Raw genomic sequence first — 18,181 nt, 5'->3', positions numbered from 1 at the left:
TATAAGAAAGGTATATCTGTCATGCAGAAAAAGCAGAATCAAGAAATTATTGAACAGTTTTGTGTGTGTGTGTGTGTGTGTGTGTGTGTGTGTTATATATATATATATATATATATATATATATATATATATATATATATATATATATATATATCCCAAAGGTTGTAGCCATCCTGCAATCTGCCTGATCAACACAAATGGTTATGAGTTATAATTTATGGCTAAATTAGCCTATTGAATTTAATTTCATTGAGTCATTGTGAATGTTGCTATAGTAAAAAGTAATCCCTTCTATTTGTAGAATTTGAGATATTACTACACTTGTCTAGGCCTTACAGTTTCCATGGGCATATGTGTCCATATTCATCTTTAGAAGAGTCCGTTATCATGACTATGATTAAATCTCATTTGGCAGAAGCAGTGAGTTTAGCCATTTTATTTCGTTTCCCGGGACATTCTCGAAATGACAGGTTACATCACCAGAGAGCTGTGATCCTCTCTCTAGCCGGTCACATGGTCCAATGTTTGTCAATTGGACTGAGTCTCTAATACAAGGCTCTGGACAGAGTGAAGCACGCGGCTGTGTCGTCTGGTCATTCATTGAGGACAGGTTCAAGCCGGACGCGTTTGCAGTTTGTCTTCATCCATCTGATCTGCGAGGACTATTCGTTCAACGGAGCTCGCTTTGGGACTCAGCACATTCTTTGAGATATACAGCAAATGATAGCGTTGTGATTCTTCGTGGGGGAAAAAAAAGGAGACAGACAGGTTTCAAGATGATGATGTCCCCGTGGGACCGATGGTATACCACAAGCTGCTGTCTGTGCTGCCATGTCCGCACAGGCACCATCATCCTGGGGGTCTGGTATATGGTGAGCATATTCTTTAGCGTTATGCAGTGGCGGAAAAAGTAGGCTACTCAAATGTGTTATTTAAGTAAAAGCATCAATGCCGCAATGTAGAAATACTCTACTTGAGTATAAGTACAAAAGTATTCGTATCAAAATGTAGGCCCAGGTAAAGTACAAAAAGTAAAAATAGGCTACTCCAATGGCTGAAGTCTGAATCTAGGCTAATTAGTAGACCTATAATAGCCTAGGCTACTCGTTTTCAAATAATTGTAGAGGAGTAAAAGTATAGGTCTACGATATTTGGATCCGAGATAGTCGGATGTGTTTGAATGTAGCTACTCTCCTGTTAAATGGACTAGAAAGGGTTAACTTGATCAACACCGCCTGTGGAAAAATGCTTCTGCCCAATGAATAAATTAGCACTCAGTCTCATCAGGTAGCAAGGGGCTGTGTCATGTTCCCTATACTGCAGAAAGTTTCCATTACATTCACCTGATGAATAGAGATAATTCAGATGAATGAGTGATTTGTATATTGAGCTGTGCTTAGTTGGCAGATCAAATAAATGTGTCTTAAAAGGGGTCTTCAACGTTTTCAGGCCAAGGGCCCCTTAGCTGAGAGAGAGATAAAGCAAAAATAAAATTGTGTTGCAGATTAAACGTTTTCATCGATTTCATAGATAGATAGACTTATCTGACAGCACTACCATCAGTCTACATTTGATTCCTGTTAGTATTTTCCTTCAGACATTAAACATCAATACTTAGTAAACTTGCCCTTAACCTCTACACCAAACCTCTTTGCCGAAAATATCCAGCTTGTAGAGCTGCTATTTTTGGCTAAAGTTCTCCTCAGAATAGGGATGAGGGTTCATGTAAAAGACTGATCCTATCACACAAAGATTTGGCGGCCCCCTGTAGTAACTCTGAGGTCCCCCTAGGGGTCCTGGACCACCAATAGAAGAACCCTGGTCTAGACTTAATTTGGACTCTTTCGTCCATGCCTTACCCCTATCCCTAAAGTCTTTTGCCATTTTTTACTATTTTGAAAAACATTTAAAAATACTTCAAATAGCCGATCTACATTGACACGTTGTGAGCTTGTAGATCAGCTATTTGAAATATATATAAAAAATAATAATCTGAATAAGGCATGGACGAAAATAGAGACCGTAATGTCATAGTTAAAAAAGAAGAATCCACAAAATCTGGCAAACAAGCTTTTATGAAATTAGGCTAATAGAACCCCCAGATCATAATTCATTGCAACAGTTGAACTGACAGTTTTTCCCAAGCAGATGAATCCATAACATCTACTTTCTGACTTTAATAGTAGTGGCATATGTATGTTTTCTCATCCAAGCGGCGCATTGCATCGTCCTCTCTCCCTGGCCTGAATCTTTCTGTCTGTCCATAATTTGCCTCCTGATCTGTCCATATGTCCTGTGTCTTAAAGCTCATCAATGCCGTGGTCTTACTCATCCTGTTGACAGCGCTTGGTGATCCTGAGCAGTACCACCTGACCAGTGCTGAGCTAGCTAATGACCTGGATATCATGGATGATACCAGTAAGTCTCCCAGGAGGCCTGTAGACTATGTTACAGTACACTTCACCTCAATAGTTGTACAAGTTATACGAAGAATTCCATGGCCTAGGGGTACACACACATGGATTCACAGCAATATGAGGATTTTGTGTATTGACAGGTGGTAGTAACAGATGGTAGGCTATCTATTGTGCCTGACAAAAGTGTGGTTAAAGTGTGGTTCCTGTGGAAATAAGCCTCGGCTTTCTAGGATCTCCTTTTAGCTGACAGTCCTTTTAGTCAACAGTACAAATCACTGGTACCTTGTACCAGTGATTTGTACTGTCATGAAACTACTTTTTTCTATTGCAAACTCCTAATAAATTCTTCAATCAATTAATCAATCAAAAGAAATGACAAGCAGGTTGGAGAAGGAGGCCCATAGTATGCTTGTGTTGGTCAGTTCTGTTTGCCATAGCGCTGGTAACAGCCCCTGATTAGAAATGTCTGAATTGCTGGGTGTTATAGGCTATAGCCCTGTGATCCTTACCATAAGTCTGTCCAACTGTGCCATTTAGAACACAGATTCAGATTGTGAATGACTTATCAGCCTTTAATGTCTAGCAACCACCTGTTCCAGTAATGTTAATGCAAGAGTTCTCACCACTGCAGTCCACACAACAAAATCTTGGTTTTGTTGTTTGGGAATGAACAGCAGATTGACATGACAGTTGTTCGTCTTTTTGAGCGGTTGTCACACCGTCTCCATAGCGTGGCCGTGTGTGTATCCGTCTATGTATGTGGGTGGGTGGGTGGGTCCGTATGTAGCCTAAGTACCCCTGGTGACCAGAGAGGTGCTGTTGAGTCTAGTCTGCCCTGAGCATCAACTGCAATACCAGTGGTGGCCTGAGTGACATGGATGGATGGATGGCTCTCTCTCTCACACGCAAGCAAGCACCCCCCCCCCCCCCCCCATATATATATATATATATATATATATTTTTTTTAATATTTTTTATTATAATTATTATTATTATTATATATTTGTTTTGCTGTTGCGCAGCCTCCACGACCACCGCTCAGTTCACACGGGTGTGATTTTTAGTATGACTGCCACTGCATATGCCAGGAAATATCCTGCCTATTTCTGTGAATTGAATTAATAATGATTTCAAGACTTCATCTTATCATTTCCAAATAAGCCAATACATTTTATTTATTCATTTATAGAAAGTAAAAGGAAAAGCTAATCTAATCGAATTATTTTATAGGTGTTATAGTGCTATCCTCTCACTCATCACAATCAATAGTTGACTCTATGAAAGCCTAACTCAGCCCACCAATGTTGCAATTAGTTCAATTAGACCCCAAGGACAAAATACAATACTATCCTGGCTACAGACACAGTGACTCTCCTACTATGACTTCTGAGTGCAAATTAAAAAGTGAAAAATATAAAATATTATGATTAAATGGGGAACAGAGCGTGGATTTGTTGCATTCAGTGTAACCAAATGATTACTTGTGTTGTGTTAAGCTGTTATGAGGTCAGATCGACATTTCAAAGGCTGGTGTTAATTCCATGTGAAGCAGTCAGATGCAGTATATCATCATGTCATGTACAAGCATTTTTCTTATCAGCTTTACAGAATAGTCTGTACTGTCTTGACCAAAGTGACTGTGAGATACATTTCTATTTCTCCTTTTTCTAGATATGTGCATAGCTTCAGCAATCTCCATGCTGATGATCCTCATTTGTGGGATGGCAACATATGGTGCATACAAGGTAAATAAAGAATTTGATTTTGACTGTGAGCCTTTGCTATTCTCTCAGAGATTAACTAACGCTCCAGATGTTTCTATGTACTGCTGTAATAATATTACAGTTACAATTACACTCTAGTAGTAGAGTAGTGTAACCGATTACTGTTGGCAGGGGAAAATAAATAAATATTACTTTGGAAAAGAGTAAAGAGTAACGAGTAATAAATTCATATTTTTTACAAGCCAGAGAGTCCTATGGCAGCGTACAAAATCAGTAGCTTTGTATTATATTTGTCCTGATTAATTATTTTGAGGACTCACCATAATCTTCTGTGACCCACCTTCAGAGTTGATTTATTCCCAGAATTTCCCACAGCATTGGATAAAGAGCCTTGTTTGATTCTGTGCTCTTGGTTCTTTAAATAGCATCGTACTCACCTCTAACACATATTTCACTGTTTCAGCTACATGCAGCCTGGATCATCCCATTTTTCTGCTACCAAATATTTGACTTCGGACTTAACACCTTGGTTGCTGTCAGTACCGTGGTATACCCCAACACTATACAGGATTATTTGCAGCAACTGGTAAGAAGGCCCTTTTTTGAATGATGTGACATCTTTTTTTTTTTTTTTTTTTACAATATGTTTATTTTATTTAAAAAATTTTAAAAGACATACAAAATAACATATACAGGACAATAATATGCCAGACAAAACAAGCAAAGAAAAGAAAAAGAAAATACAACAACATACAAAAAAAAAAAAAAAACGAAAAACATCCTGGGGTGGGGACTGTGGGGTAATGTAAATTCATTGATCAAATTTAAAATATATGCAGTAGCTTTCCACAATAAAGATTGAAGTACTAATAACAACAACATCTTGGTATCATAACCATCTGAGTAGCCATCAGCTGCGTGAAGCTGAAAACGGCATTTCCCCACGGTGCTAATCAAAACAAATGCTGGCTAAGATAGTGGGGGAAGGGTGTGGAGGGGATGTCTCACGCTTGAATTAACAAAGGATTTTATTTTGTATGCATCAATATGTCTATTAATCTGGGTATGTATTCACATATTCTTCTTAAACTGCTATTCTGAACACTGTAGTGTAAACACTGTAGGGCATTAGAAAAAATATTTGGAGAAAAAATAACACAACTATAAACTGAAACGGGAATCAAAAACCCTTGTTTAGCATTATCTGATTGGGGAGGATCAATACTTTTTTTTTTTTTTTTAATCACTTGGGAAGGGTCAAGTGCTTTTTTCAGAGAACTCTTTAGACTCTAAAGTTTAGAGCCTCCGGTGAGTGACCCCTTACTCTAAATAACGAATGGTCCCTAATGCTAATGGATCTTGTTCTTGCACCTTAAATTAACTGATCACTTAACTTTGTCTTGCTGATCTCTTTTCAGCCAGATAACTTCCCCTACAAAGAGGAGATTGCAGCTCTGAGTAATGCGTGCTTGGTCCTCATCGTGCTGCTCTTCATCAGCTGCATTCTTTGTTTCAAGGTAAATTCCACATCGAATATTTTCCACAACAATAGTGCCAACTGAAGTAATAGGGCTTATCTTTACTGAATAAACTTCAATACTATTGAGAGGTGTCTTGCAATTATGTGACCTGTTTTGGTATGTTTTAAGCAGACTTAGGTTTACTGTGAGTAGTAGACTAGAAAATACCTAGCCTGGCGGGGCCCGACGTCATCTGCGTTCACTCACTCATTCCTTCCACAGTATAACGTCTGGACTTCCGTTGATTGGCAGCGAGTATACCGATTATTCTCTGATCGGGGCCAATCAGTGACTGCTTCCGCACTATGCTTCCGCACAACAAACATAGTCTTCCTGACAACAAGTGAAAAGATTTCCCTGATTGGTCCATGTGTAGACGGTGACGTAGATGCATGCTGCAGGCTGCAGCATTTTCAAAACAACAATGGCTGCCCTCGCGATGCAAAAAGTGTAACAGTTAACGCTCTAACCATAAAACAACCAATAAGTGCAGTTATTTCAGAGTTGGAATCAATTACAACAATTAAAAAGCAACACGGAGGATGCGCTAGTGGAGTTTATCGGCCGAAAGGACGTGTTTGTTTGCCGTTCTTCCGACTGGCTGAGAGATGGTGATTGGTTAGAGGAGTCTGTCTGTCAAGGCAAGTACTCCCGCCCACTTTTCAAGCTGGCAATAGGCCAAAGGCCAGACGTTATACTGTGGAAGGAATGAACACAGATAACGTCGGGCCCCGCCAGGCTAGAAAATACCCACAGTAAACCCTAGGTGAATGAATGAAGCAGAGTAATGGAAAAAAAAGGTATTAGCAGGGTTCCCACGGTCATGAAATTCCTGGAAATATTTTGAAATTAGAAAAATATTTTTTCAGTACTGGAAAAGTTTTGGAATTGTTTAAGGGTCCTGGAAGGTCCTGGAAAAAATAGCTATGCATTGTCTTTGGTTATTGATTTTGTTAATACCTCTGAAAGGTCAAATTAGGCATTGGCCAAATTGTCAAATATTAGAGGCAGAAATTGTAAAAATAGCCGATCTACACGCTCACAACACCTCGCAACGCGAGGCGTTGTGAGCATGTAGATCTGCTATTTTCACTATAGAAACGTGTTATACAAAATTCCTCAACTCTTTGTGCTCGTCAGGGTGCCGGTTCCCCAGTTAAAATATGATTATTTCGGGGGTCACAGCCTGAAAAGGTTGAGAACCACTGGCATACACTACCTGTCTTTGGGCATTGCGAAATTGGCTTAAATATTCTGGAAAAGTTTTGGAAATTAATTGGTACAAATGTGTGGGAACCACGTATTAGAGATGGTTGGAATGAGTGTTTAATATTCTTTTAGTTTATGGTGGAGCCTTTGGAATTTCTTTAAAATGTTCTTCTTAAAAATTGTACCGGTAGTCTGATGCACAGTAGTTGCTTTGCTCTACAAATTGTTGCTAACTGTAGAATGAAAGCTATTGATACTACAGCTGCACTGTTGTTTTTGGCTATCCTACAATGCTGGAAAAGACTTCATACTTCATAAACAGTCAATGCCTGTTTACAAGCACTTACAGTACTCGACTGTATGCTACTGTACTACTAAGTGCCATGACTAACCTGTCTTGAGGTTTGCCATATAAAATAAGACGAAAAACTCTCAGACTGAGAAAGAAACAGAGAGAAAGACTGAGAGGAAAGGATGTTACTTGTACTGTATTTCAATTGGGGTGTGTATTATACACCATTCAGTGGTCCAAATATTCTGGTATGGTTATTATGTTGTGAAGGTGAAGGTATTCAGAATACTCATTCAGAACATGAATGGTGTTCAGTGTCTTGATACGAGTTTGTATGACTTAGTCTTGGAGTTTTCTTTAACGGAGCACAAGGACCTCCGCAGTATATTAACAGATTCATAAGGAGACGAGACTGTTAAAATGACTGAAATGTCTAGAGCATTGAGGTGGCTCATGCACCAGGTTATATAGAATCATAGGGCTCAGTCTAGGTTTGTGTCCTATAGACGTGGATTGCTGTACCAGATGGTGTTGCATTTGGCCTGTGATCTCCAGTAGCAAGCTGCCTGCTGAGAGCCAGATAGTTTCTGGATGTCAGAAGTGAGAACAGTAAGAGCTTGTTTCCCTGCCACTCCGGAGGGGGGTGTAACTCTCTGACCACACCTGAAAATATACTTCATAGAAGTCCAGGTGTGGTTAGGTTTTTCATTCAAGTCACTATTTACAATGCCACCATCTCCACTTACGCATCTCTTGTGTGATGTCATTAATGTATACCCTCTGTCAACGTGGCCTTGAATAACATGTCTTTTTTGATAATAGAAAGATGATTTATTTTCCTTTGTAGAAAAATAAATTAGCCTAGTGGCTCGTTGTGATGAAATGCATTTATCACTGTGCATTCTTTCAACTTTGCCAAGCCATGTTGAAAATAAGGCTTTTAACAGTGTGCCTTGGATCCTTAAATAAGTTAACTCGTGAAGTACGCTGCATTGATTTTTCTACAAAGGAACTTTAACTCCCAAAGAGCACCTGATTTGTGTTGGACATAACTTGCAGACCCACACAGTGCTCCTATATTTCTTAAGATGTATATTTTCTATATTCTTTGTCTTAATGACACCAGGCCTACCTGATAGCGTGTGTGTGGAACTGCTACAGATATGTGAGTGGAAGAGCCGCTGCTGACTTCCTCCTCTATGTTTCGACCAATGATACCACAGTAAGTCACCTTGTGCTGTATGATTCTCTACTTCCACTAGACCCCATAGTTGCATCGACTGCCTGTAATGTGTAAACGCATGGAAAGCTGAGGTGAGGTCAAATATGCGCTGACACTTGGCTGGCCACAGTTCTTGAAATGTCACTATACAATTTGACTAAAACAAATGTGAGCTTGATACTGATGTTTCTTTTCCCAGTCACCTTTTCCAATGAGTTGTTATTCCACATAATTTATACATTAGCACATGTGGTACAGAACTTCAACAGGTGTAATTCACACATTCTTCGAGCATGAGGAACAGCTGAATAAACACGTTTTTCCTCTGTGATTGAAGTTTTGTAGCATACAGAATGATGCATGTTCATGTGGAAAGAGTAGTAGAGTAGATGCAAGTGAAATGCCATGATTAATCGTTCAAAATTAAATGGAACTGATATGGTTAGAGTGTAGGGCAGGCCAATGCTTGCATGCTTCATCGGCAATTAGTCTATCCTTTATTTTATTTCTTGTCATTAACTGTGTGGAGAATAAATCTTTCATCAAATATTTCATCTTGATATGTTCCTTTAGCACAGTTCCATAGACAACACAACAAAACCTGTCTGGTGAAAGGGGGGAAAAAAACAATATATAAAATCCAGACCACAATTCATGCTTTATTGCATGCGTAGGTTTCCCACTCTCAGGCCAGTAACCCAGTTGTATATCATCATGCAGGGGGGGAGGGAGGAAGTATACATTTGGGTAGTCATACTGTAGCTCAGGGGTCTTCAACAGGGCGTCCGGGACCCCTAAGTTACTACATGAGGTCCTTCAAATCTTTGTGTGATAGAAACCTTTATTCTCCTTTTTTATATTAACCACTTGAACCCTAACGTCCATATTCTGAGAACCTTAGCTGAAAATAGCCGATCTACAAGCTCACAACTCCTCGCAGGTTTGGTGTAAAGGGGGAAAAAAGAGCAGACTAAGTACAGAGTGAAAGGCCAAGTTTATTTAGTATTGACGGTTCAAGTGGTTACATATCTGATAACACAAATTTACATGAATCCAAAATACACTGATGATTGTGCTGTCAAACGATGCAACTAATGGAATCTGGGGGTCCCTACCTCATCTCTCTCTCAGCTAAGGGGTCCTTGGCCTGAAAATGTTGAAGACCCCTGCTGTAGCTGGTAGTTTTACAGTTAGCTAGCATGGATAGATAGAAGCACTTGAACAGATAAGTGGGGCTCCATGCTGGCAAAGCCATTACAGTATAATCACGGCTTAACTACAGTAGGTGCAGAGTTAGTAAACTCCGTCTTGATGGGCCTCTGTGGGCCTTCGGCTGTTGACCTGTTTCCCAGATCTGGTAACCCTGCTGGTGCTAGCTTGCTGTTGTTTTTGCTATCAGAAAGTTCAGTTAAACTTTGAGGAGACTAGAATTTAACCCAGTTTGATTATTAGCACTGTGACATAGAGAGTAGTGAGAGTACCAGTATTAGTTGGACTTGACAATAACAAGTGATGGTGTAATATTTGTTCATGTAGAATACAGTTTCAGTAGTATTTTGCAAATGCCCAGATTCTTTTTTACAACGTTTTACAGTTTTAACAATGTTTATTGATTGTCAGTTATAGTGACAAACTGACAATAGACAGAGTGCGGTACAGAATACAGTACACTGCATCTAATAGTTGTTAACTTTCCACAAAATACTATTTTTAGTATTACAAAATGCCTCTGTCCTCTGAATGACACCCCAGAGTGTGAAATTCCACACAATATGAAACAATTTAACACATTCCAATGGTTTCATTGACTGTATGTTCACAGGTATGACATGTTTAACGGGGGTTGAGAAACGGAGTGTGATTTCCCTGGATTCATGATGTGTAAAACACCTGCGCCATAAAGGAGAAATGGGAGAGCGCTCCCCCAACTTCTGACATCATTAGTCAAAAGTGCCAGTTAAAAACAGCAACCTATACCTCTGTTCATGCTAAGCTTACTTCTACCACCACAGGTAGTCTCATTTAGGTCTGGGCATATTCAATTAGGTCAGAATACATTGTGGCCGGTTGTGGTTCTTTGACCACCAGTTGCATTCCTAGACATTGTGTACTCATGCTTGAGAGATGCATGTGTAATGCACTCCATATGGTAACAATTCCTTATGACTGTGACACACACACACACACACACACACACACACACACACACACACACACACACACACACACTCATACAAAGAGGCACACACAAAGAGGCACAGAAGAGATGATGCACCGACAGCATGTCATTGGCTTTTCCTCATTGCCTATAGTGTTGGTTCACTGAAATAGACTGAAGGAGGGAGGCTTTAGGAAGATTAGTAATGTATTACAATAAAAAGAACAGTTTACGGTTCATACTACAATTATTCTGAGGTTAATTGATTACTGATGAAGCAAGATTTTATAATTTGTCCAATTAAAAGAACATTTTGAATCCTGGACAGCTACAGTAAATGAGCGTGGATTAGTTGATGTGAATGTTTGGTGTTACTTTGTTTCCATCAAAACAAGATGGTGAGATGTATAAACAAGTGACAATTCTGTTTCTCACTTGACTAGAAAACAGTCCTGGTTGTGTAACCATCTTTAGCATCTGCATTTGGTAGTGTTTGTTCTGTAGATGTCATCACATTTGGTCACCTTAAAGCCTTATTTATGCTTCGTTGCATGGTCATGTAGCTATAAATCATTGATTCAAGGTCGTACGATGGCCTCAAGTACAATCTATTTAAATATCTCTTGTAGAATTTAGCACCATTCAATACTCAGGCCTAATTTATTCTTTATCATGGGACATTTCATGCCGTATTTTCAACAGAAAAAAGTGGGTACAGTATAAATTAGCCTTTGCTCCCATGCCTTGCATCTAATGTGAATGTCGAATAATAATGAAAGAGATTTCTGCTAGTCAAGCTGTATATAAACTTAATAGTATATGGATGCATTTGCGATGACTTTTTCTTCCTCAACTGACATAGTTTCAGCAGGACATTCTCTCTCCATGCTCCATTCTCTTATTCAACATGTTACCAGGGGTGCGATATGCCGTGGGCTCGGCTGGGCTCGGCGAGCCCACACAAGCTGCACGTACGCACGCACCAGATGCACGCACACACGACCCGCGCGTGCACCCACATGTGACGCGGTCAGCACTATCAGAAAGCCTGGTAGGCGAGGTTAGGTCAGCACGAATCCCCAGGACTGAATCCCCCTACCTGGCTAGCTGCTTTGCATAACAATACTCGGGTAGGCAGTTCTCATCTACATCCTCATTTATACTTGTACACGGCCAGCAGCACGTTCGCCTTGCATTCTTTGCAGACATTTAGAAGCCTGGACATTTAGCTCCTTTCGGAACCCCCCCTCCGCTATGCAGCTCCGAGATAAGCTTCCCCACTCTTGTGATCCATAATCGTTTGCGTCGCGGGGAAGCTCAGCCGTTCGCGAAAACGTCTCCTTTTGTGAACATCTCATCTGTTAGTTTACTTCAAAAGAGTGGAAGAAAAACAAAGCTGTGTGTTGTTTTGTCAGAGCTGCATGCATATAGCGGAGGGAGAGTTCCGAAAGTGTCTATGATTGTAAAGTAAAGTCTATGTAATATGTAAAGTTATTTTATATTTGATATAAAGAAATACATTAATTGAAACACATTAATTGAAACTAATTAACAATGTAACTAAATAATAAGAAATATAGTTAGGCTACATTAAAAATGTTGTGATGTTGAATACAGTATTTCAACTAGCACCGCGTGGCAGGCATGCGTGCACACATGCGCGTGCACGCGCGCACGTGACATGCACGTGACGTCATGAATTTAGAGGGGTACCACTTTTAAAATCCATATCACACCACTGCATGTTACATAATCATTACTACTTGTAATGACATAGCCTGTGGGCAGGATACAAGTGCAGGCAAGCTGTTTATTTTGAATCCAGGGAGAGGTACAAAGTCTTCAAAAAGAGAAAATGTAGCCCCGGCAACAAAAGTCAGAGCATTCACACCTGTGTGAACTGAGCAGTGCAGGCTGCTCAAAAAGCGCTCATTGTGAATGCCCCTTTAGGCTGCTTAACAGTACCACTTGAAAGCTGCTCTACAGCGGCACTTGAAGGTAGGTCACCCAGCGTGGTTGCAGCTGTTGAGGCCGTACTGCACACAGACATACATAGGGACATACACACTCTGTCAAGCATGGGAGCAGTTGGCACCGCTCAAAAAACACAGACGCAACAGTGAGGTACAAAATAAGTGAAAATAATGTTCCATTTCATTCAGGTCAAACAGAGTCTGCTGCTGTTGTGTATATTGGCTCACTGGAAAGGTTTTGTTACACTAAATGGAACGGAACCTTTATTTGTACAATTGGTAACACCTGTTTACCCTACTATTTCATGTCAATACGGCTGCAGTGAAAAAGTCTGAGGTGGACGGAGTGGAATATACTGAGTGGAATATAAAGTGAGGAAAGACAGTGGGGCTCAGTAAGTAGAGCAGCTGCTTGGGAATCTAAGGTTGCCGTTTTGATACCCAGGTTAGCACCTGAGGACAGATGCAAGTAGATAATTATCTGGAGATATGGGGAGACGTTTTTTAATCCTCATAGCTATGGTTTTACAGTGTACATCTTATGGGTTGGTATTATACTGGGGCTTGCGTATTGCTGATAGAACTCACACATACATGAAGCTTGGTTATAAAAAGGCAATACCATTTAACATGTAAATGTTATTTCATGACAAAAAGAAGTTAGTTAATTGAAAGACTCATGCTTTTAGACTCCCCTCCTTGAACTCCTTCTGTTCTTCATTTGCAGGTGCTGTTACCACCATATGATGATAGCTTGGCTGTCCCTCCCAAGGAAGCTCCACCTCCCTATACTTCAGCTACAGCATGAAACCAAGCCCAATTTACTTCATTGCCCGATTGGGGTCACGTGCTGAAATTAGTCGATCTACAAGCTCACAATGTGTCGCCATGCAACGTGTTGTGAGCTTATAGATTGGCTATTTTCATGCAACGGAGGAACTGGAATGAATACTCTCCAGCCGTAATCCTGCTTACACCCACCACCTTGGCTGTTATGTACTACAACCACAGCTAATGTATGGACCACATTGCCTCTTTGATGTTTTAGAATATATATATTCATACAGTAGATGCACACATGTGCATGCATGGCAACCATCATCACCATATGGTAATAATCTCTTTGGCCATATTCACATGCTGGCCATTTTGCCCTTAAATCATCATTGTGATGTACGAGTGAAATAGCCATAATGTGAATATGGTCAATTCTCTGTTGTATTTAGTGAAATGAAGTGAAACAGTGTGTACACCTACTGTAACTGCTCCATATACAGTACCTATTCTGTTACTGTTATAACACTACTGGTTTTATTATCCTGTTTTATTTAGCTTGCTTTATTTGCACTAATCTCTGGTATGATTTGTTCAAACCAGGGAATGATATGCATTTGTAACAGGGTGAAATGGAATACAAAATCACTGCAGAGTGACAAATTATATAAATAAATTATATATTTTATTACATTAATTATAAGCTCTGTCATACCTGTAATGGTATTTGGTCTTTACTTATAGACAGTCTTAAGCACAAATTGCAAAGATGTGATCCTGTCCTGTTGCCCACATAAGGGCTGAACAGTTACGCATTTCCTCTCTCTGTGTGGTCTTTATTTATAACCTTTATTTTGATAGAGTGTGCTTTTAAGATGTGATGTTTTAAGTATGAAGTGTCACCTAGAGTGAAATTATCCCAAAGACTGTGTCTGTCTATATTCTGATGTGATGGAAGAGCAGCATACTATATATCTGTCACCCTCTTCCACTGTGGATTCAATTCATAGATTGATTTCCGTGACTTTTATATGTAACAGTGTCTTTGTTTTTACTGGCTGATGTCCAGATTGTTCTATTTATCCACTGAGAGCACAGGAGTAGCACTGGTCTAGAATCATGTTTTTGTTGTCACTAGTGTGAATTGAGCTGCTCACTAGGATCTGGTGCACTGATCCTGGATCAGCCCCAATCTGAGGCAGTTGATAAATGTGGACCTTTGGTTGTGTTTTTTCAATTATGTAGATGTGAGCAGGTCTACGTAAACAGACAAATCTGTGCTGCTGCTCCATGGAGGGGAAAGTGTCCTCTGAGGTAAAAAAAAAGATGCAACCCTTAACAGGCTGCTACTCGATGGAAACAGAATGTTGTGATATGTATTTGTCTATTAAAATACAATTTCATTGACACTTGTGTAGTTGTTTTATTTCAGATGTATAGTTAAGTCTCTTCTGCTTACTGTAGACTCATTCAGTTGGTTCATTCGACTACCTTTTATAGCTCACACTCACAGTATAAAAAAAAATTGTTTTCAAAGTGGTGGTCAACCTTTGGGCTATGGATATTACATTAATCATTGCTATGTTTATTGTACAGTAAACAATTATCAGTATAACACACTAAATGTTCCTGATTGTTTCTACTTTTAACTCTTGCTTTGATAACACCATGGCATGTTCTCAGCCTAAATCGCAGATTATACTCTTAAACTGGTCATTGAGGTAATATGCTACCATGAATAAATGTGTTCAATTTGTGGTCAGCAGGTTCTTTCATGGTGAGTGGAGTTGTGAGCTCTCCTTATTAGAGTCTTTCCATAAACTGTTGCTGGACTACTGCTTTTAGAATGAGAATACATGTGCAGAATAAGTTTATCCAAATGTCACTTACACAGTTATAACCCTTTCAAAGTAGCTGGAAATCCTCTGAGGACAAAGCAGACAAACTGTCAGTGTATTTTGGTAATACTAACAACAATTTGATTGGGTTAGCTACTGGGTCATATACTAAATGCAAATTACAGGTTGAGTTAAATGAACCGTCAGGTTTTTGCTGTGTTCTCAGTTTATTCAAATTAGTCACCGGTAATATTCATACATAATACAATAAAACAATAATAGATCTAATAATAATATATAATACAATATACAATAAAACAATTAATAATCACAGGTAATAACAACAATGTGTGCTATAAAAAACAATATAGGTCTAATATATACAGTAATAATAATGAATTCAAATCAATTCCACATGTCTCTACTGTGGTCCACCAACTGCCCTTAACTTAATCTTGTTCCATGCTAAGACATGCCAGTAAGTGCAAATGTTTATGGGCCTGTTGCAGAGTCTGTCATTTACAGCAGTCATTAAAGGCCACAAAGCCCAAACTCACTCTGGGCAAGTCCCAAGACTCATCCACGTCCCTGGCTGAGTCTTAGCATGCTATTGAACAGCCATTTCCACAGCCCTCTCCTGGGTTTGGATAGTGCTACTGACAGGTGATGTGTTGTCCTCTCCTGGCTCACCTCCCTGATGGTCTTGACCCACATCTGTTTGGCCTCCATACTAGACGCCTTGAGTACAGTCTTGTGAGTGCTGGGGGTCCTTCCTGTCCACAAAGCAAACTTACAGGGGTCCTGTCCAATTTGCTCCATCACCGCTAACTCAGATGTCAGTAGTTTGTATTTGTACTGGTACCTGGTAATGCCAGCAGAGTATTTTGCCTCCTTGCTAAACAACAGTGTGTTTTTAAACAAGAAGAGGTGGTAGTTGTCCTTCCGGCTGAGCGACATGTGACCCCCCTTATGCATGAGGGACCCGGGGTTCCAGAACACCTGGCAACTGTCGTGCAGGATAAAGTCCCCCTGCACATCCAGGTTTTCATCAAACCCCTCCAGCATGGCAATGTTCATGGCATCGTTGGCTTTCTTCAGAACTCCTTGCATTACCTTCAAAGCGTCCTTAATCTCTGCTCCTTCTCCCTTGGCACAGCAAGACAACAAGTCTTTCAGCAGGAGGGGGTATTTTGTAATTCTCTGGACAGGCTTGAGGAGGTAGGATTCCAGAGAACCGGTACAGCTCAGCAGACCACATTTCTGTTGGATGTGGTTAAAGTACTGTAGGTGGTCTAGTACAAGTCGGTTGGAGGCAGGTCTGTTCATGCAGTAGTTTACATAGATCATGTCAAACTTCTCAGCACATGCCACAAAACAATGTCCCACGTCTGCTGGAAGCTGACAGTTGACCAACTGGTGTAGAAAATTATTGCAGTGGAACTCATATATGTCCTGCAGGTTACCAAAGATGATGGCTTCATTGTTGAGGATGCCTGCAGGTTTCTCCTCCACTCCACTGGTCATCTCCCGCATGTAGGTCTTCTTCAGGTGTCGCAGATCCCTGATGTAGGTTTGCTCTGTCTGTAACAGTTCACCCATAATAAACGTAATCTTCTGAGCAGACCTCTGGTCGTCTCGTCTGTCAGAGGCTGCTGGCTGAGATAACGTTCTTGTTTTTGTTGAAGAGTTTGCAGCAACAGTCCCTTGTGTCTGTCCAAGGCCAGTCTGACTCTGAGCTCTTCCGCATATTTAGCCACAGCAACGGCGTCCTCTTCTGGCTGCTGGAAGCTCTCGTAGTCGGTGGTGTCGGTGTTGGAATTATCTCCGTCGAGTGTTAAGAAGTTCAAATCCTCCAGGTCTAACTTGAAGAAAGTGTCCTGGTTGAAGAAGTCCTCAACGTCTCCAGAGACGAGCTGATTCCTGCGTGTGTCTTCCATCATCATCATCATCGCTATCATCATCAACTAACGAACTGTGGTTGCGCGGCCTTATTTATAACGTTGCTGATTTAAACATCAACAATGGTAATCATGGTAAATCAACTGTGATTGGCTGTCGCACTCTCTTATTATAGGTCAAGTTCATGTCGCGTGCGTCGTGAGTAGTGACCACGCCCACCGCGCGATCAACAAGTTGTGACGTCAGCGTTTATAGGTACAGTAGGCTAAATGATGTTATTACTGTATAATAAGGGTAATAATAATAATAATAATAGGTCTAATCTATCTATAAATGCGAGAAGTCTCTGCGTGTCTGCGTGTATGTAATCCGCGTATCTCGAGAACCGTTCGTCCCACCGGCTTCAGATTCGGCACGCGCGTTCTCCGCCGTGGCGCGGAGTGCAGTGCCGGGCCTCGACCCGACCCGACGCACGTTTTTTCCGAAACGGCGCGAAACGTTCGGAATCTCCTTATGCGGAGCTGATTGTTGACATCAGGCTGTTCCGGAGGAAATCATGTCATTGTGACATCACTTCATAAAAGGCTCTGACATCACGTACACCACATGACTGACCCCACACTCCTATGACAACACGGGCATATTTACATTGTTCCCGAGTTGGCCAGGGCGCCGACTAGACGCTCGGCCGCCCATCTCCATATATGGGCATAAATGGACGTATCGGCGCAAGCGCTGACTCATTGTGACATACAATGGACGCAATCTCCGTATATGGGCATAAAGGGGACACAGATACAGAGATCTCCATATATGGGCATATGGGCATTCTGACATCACTTCTGCTGACTCAAAGACAAACAGGCAAACAGATGGTCAAAACGGGTCCTACAGAGATCTCCATATATGGGCATATTTACATTGTTCCCGAGTTGGCTAGGGCGCCGACTAGACGCTCGGCCGCGCATCTCCATATATGGGCATAACGGGTCCTACAGAGATCTCCATATATGGGCATATTTACATTGTTCCCGAGTTGGCTAGGGCGCCGACTAGACGCTCGGCCGCACATCTCCATATATGGGCATAAATGGATGTATCGGCGCAAGCGCTGACTCATTGTGACATAAAATGGACGCAATCTCCGTATATGGG

The 18,181-nt window shown here is 40.8% G+C and overlaps 1 protein-coding gene across 2 annotated transcripts; it reads left to right on the top strand.

Annotated features, from left to right (window-relative positions):
• Positions 1-698: 698 nt before the first annotated feature.
• LOC308307565 (lysosomal-associated transmembrane protein 4B-like) lies at positions 699-14,073 on the top strand. 2 transcript variants are annotated; one of them, XM_080752832.1, is made up of 7 exons: positions 699-872; positions 2,307-2,418; positions 4,089-4,162; positions 4,605-4,727; positions 5,560-5,658; positions 8,289-8,384; positions 13,243-14,073. In XM_080752832.1, the coding sequence occupies exons 1-7, from the start codon at positions 777-779 to the stop codon at positions 13,321-13,323; spliced, it is 681 nt and encodes a 226-aa protein (XP_080608958.1). In that variant the 5' UTR covers positions 699-776; the 3' UTR covers positions 13,324-14,073. The 2 variants fall into 2 exon arrangements, with proteins under 2 accessions (XP_080608958.1, XP_080608959.1); XM_080752833.1 differs by lacking the exon at positions 2,307-2,418.
• The last annotated feature ends 4,108 nt before the right edge of the window (positions 14,074-18,181 follow it).

Source organism: Nannobrachium achirus (assembly GCF_963921795.1).
Source record: "Nannobrachium achirus genome assembly, chromosome: 2".
In the NCBI taxonomy this organism is placed as follows: domain Eukaryota; kingdom Metazoa; phylum Chordata; class Actinopteri; order Myctophiformes; family Myctophidae; genus Nannobrachium; species Nannobrachium achirus.
This window is presented reverse-complemented; position numbering and strand designations above follow the sequence as displayed.

Bases quoted from the DNA above. Each gene is read 5' to 3' on its own strand.
- LOC308307565 (XM_080752832.1), top strand. From the start codon at position 777: ATGATGATGTCCCCGTGGGACCGATGGTATACCACAAGCTGCTGTCTG. The intron at 873-2,306 runs GTGAGCATATTC...TGTGTCTTAAAG, and splicing joins TCCTGGGGGTCTGGTATATG to CTCATCAATGCCGTGGTCTT. The intron at 8,385-13,242 runs GTAAGTCACCTT...CTTCATTTGCAG, and splicing joins TTTCGACCAATGATACCACA to GTGCTGTTACCACCATATGA.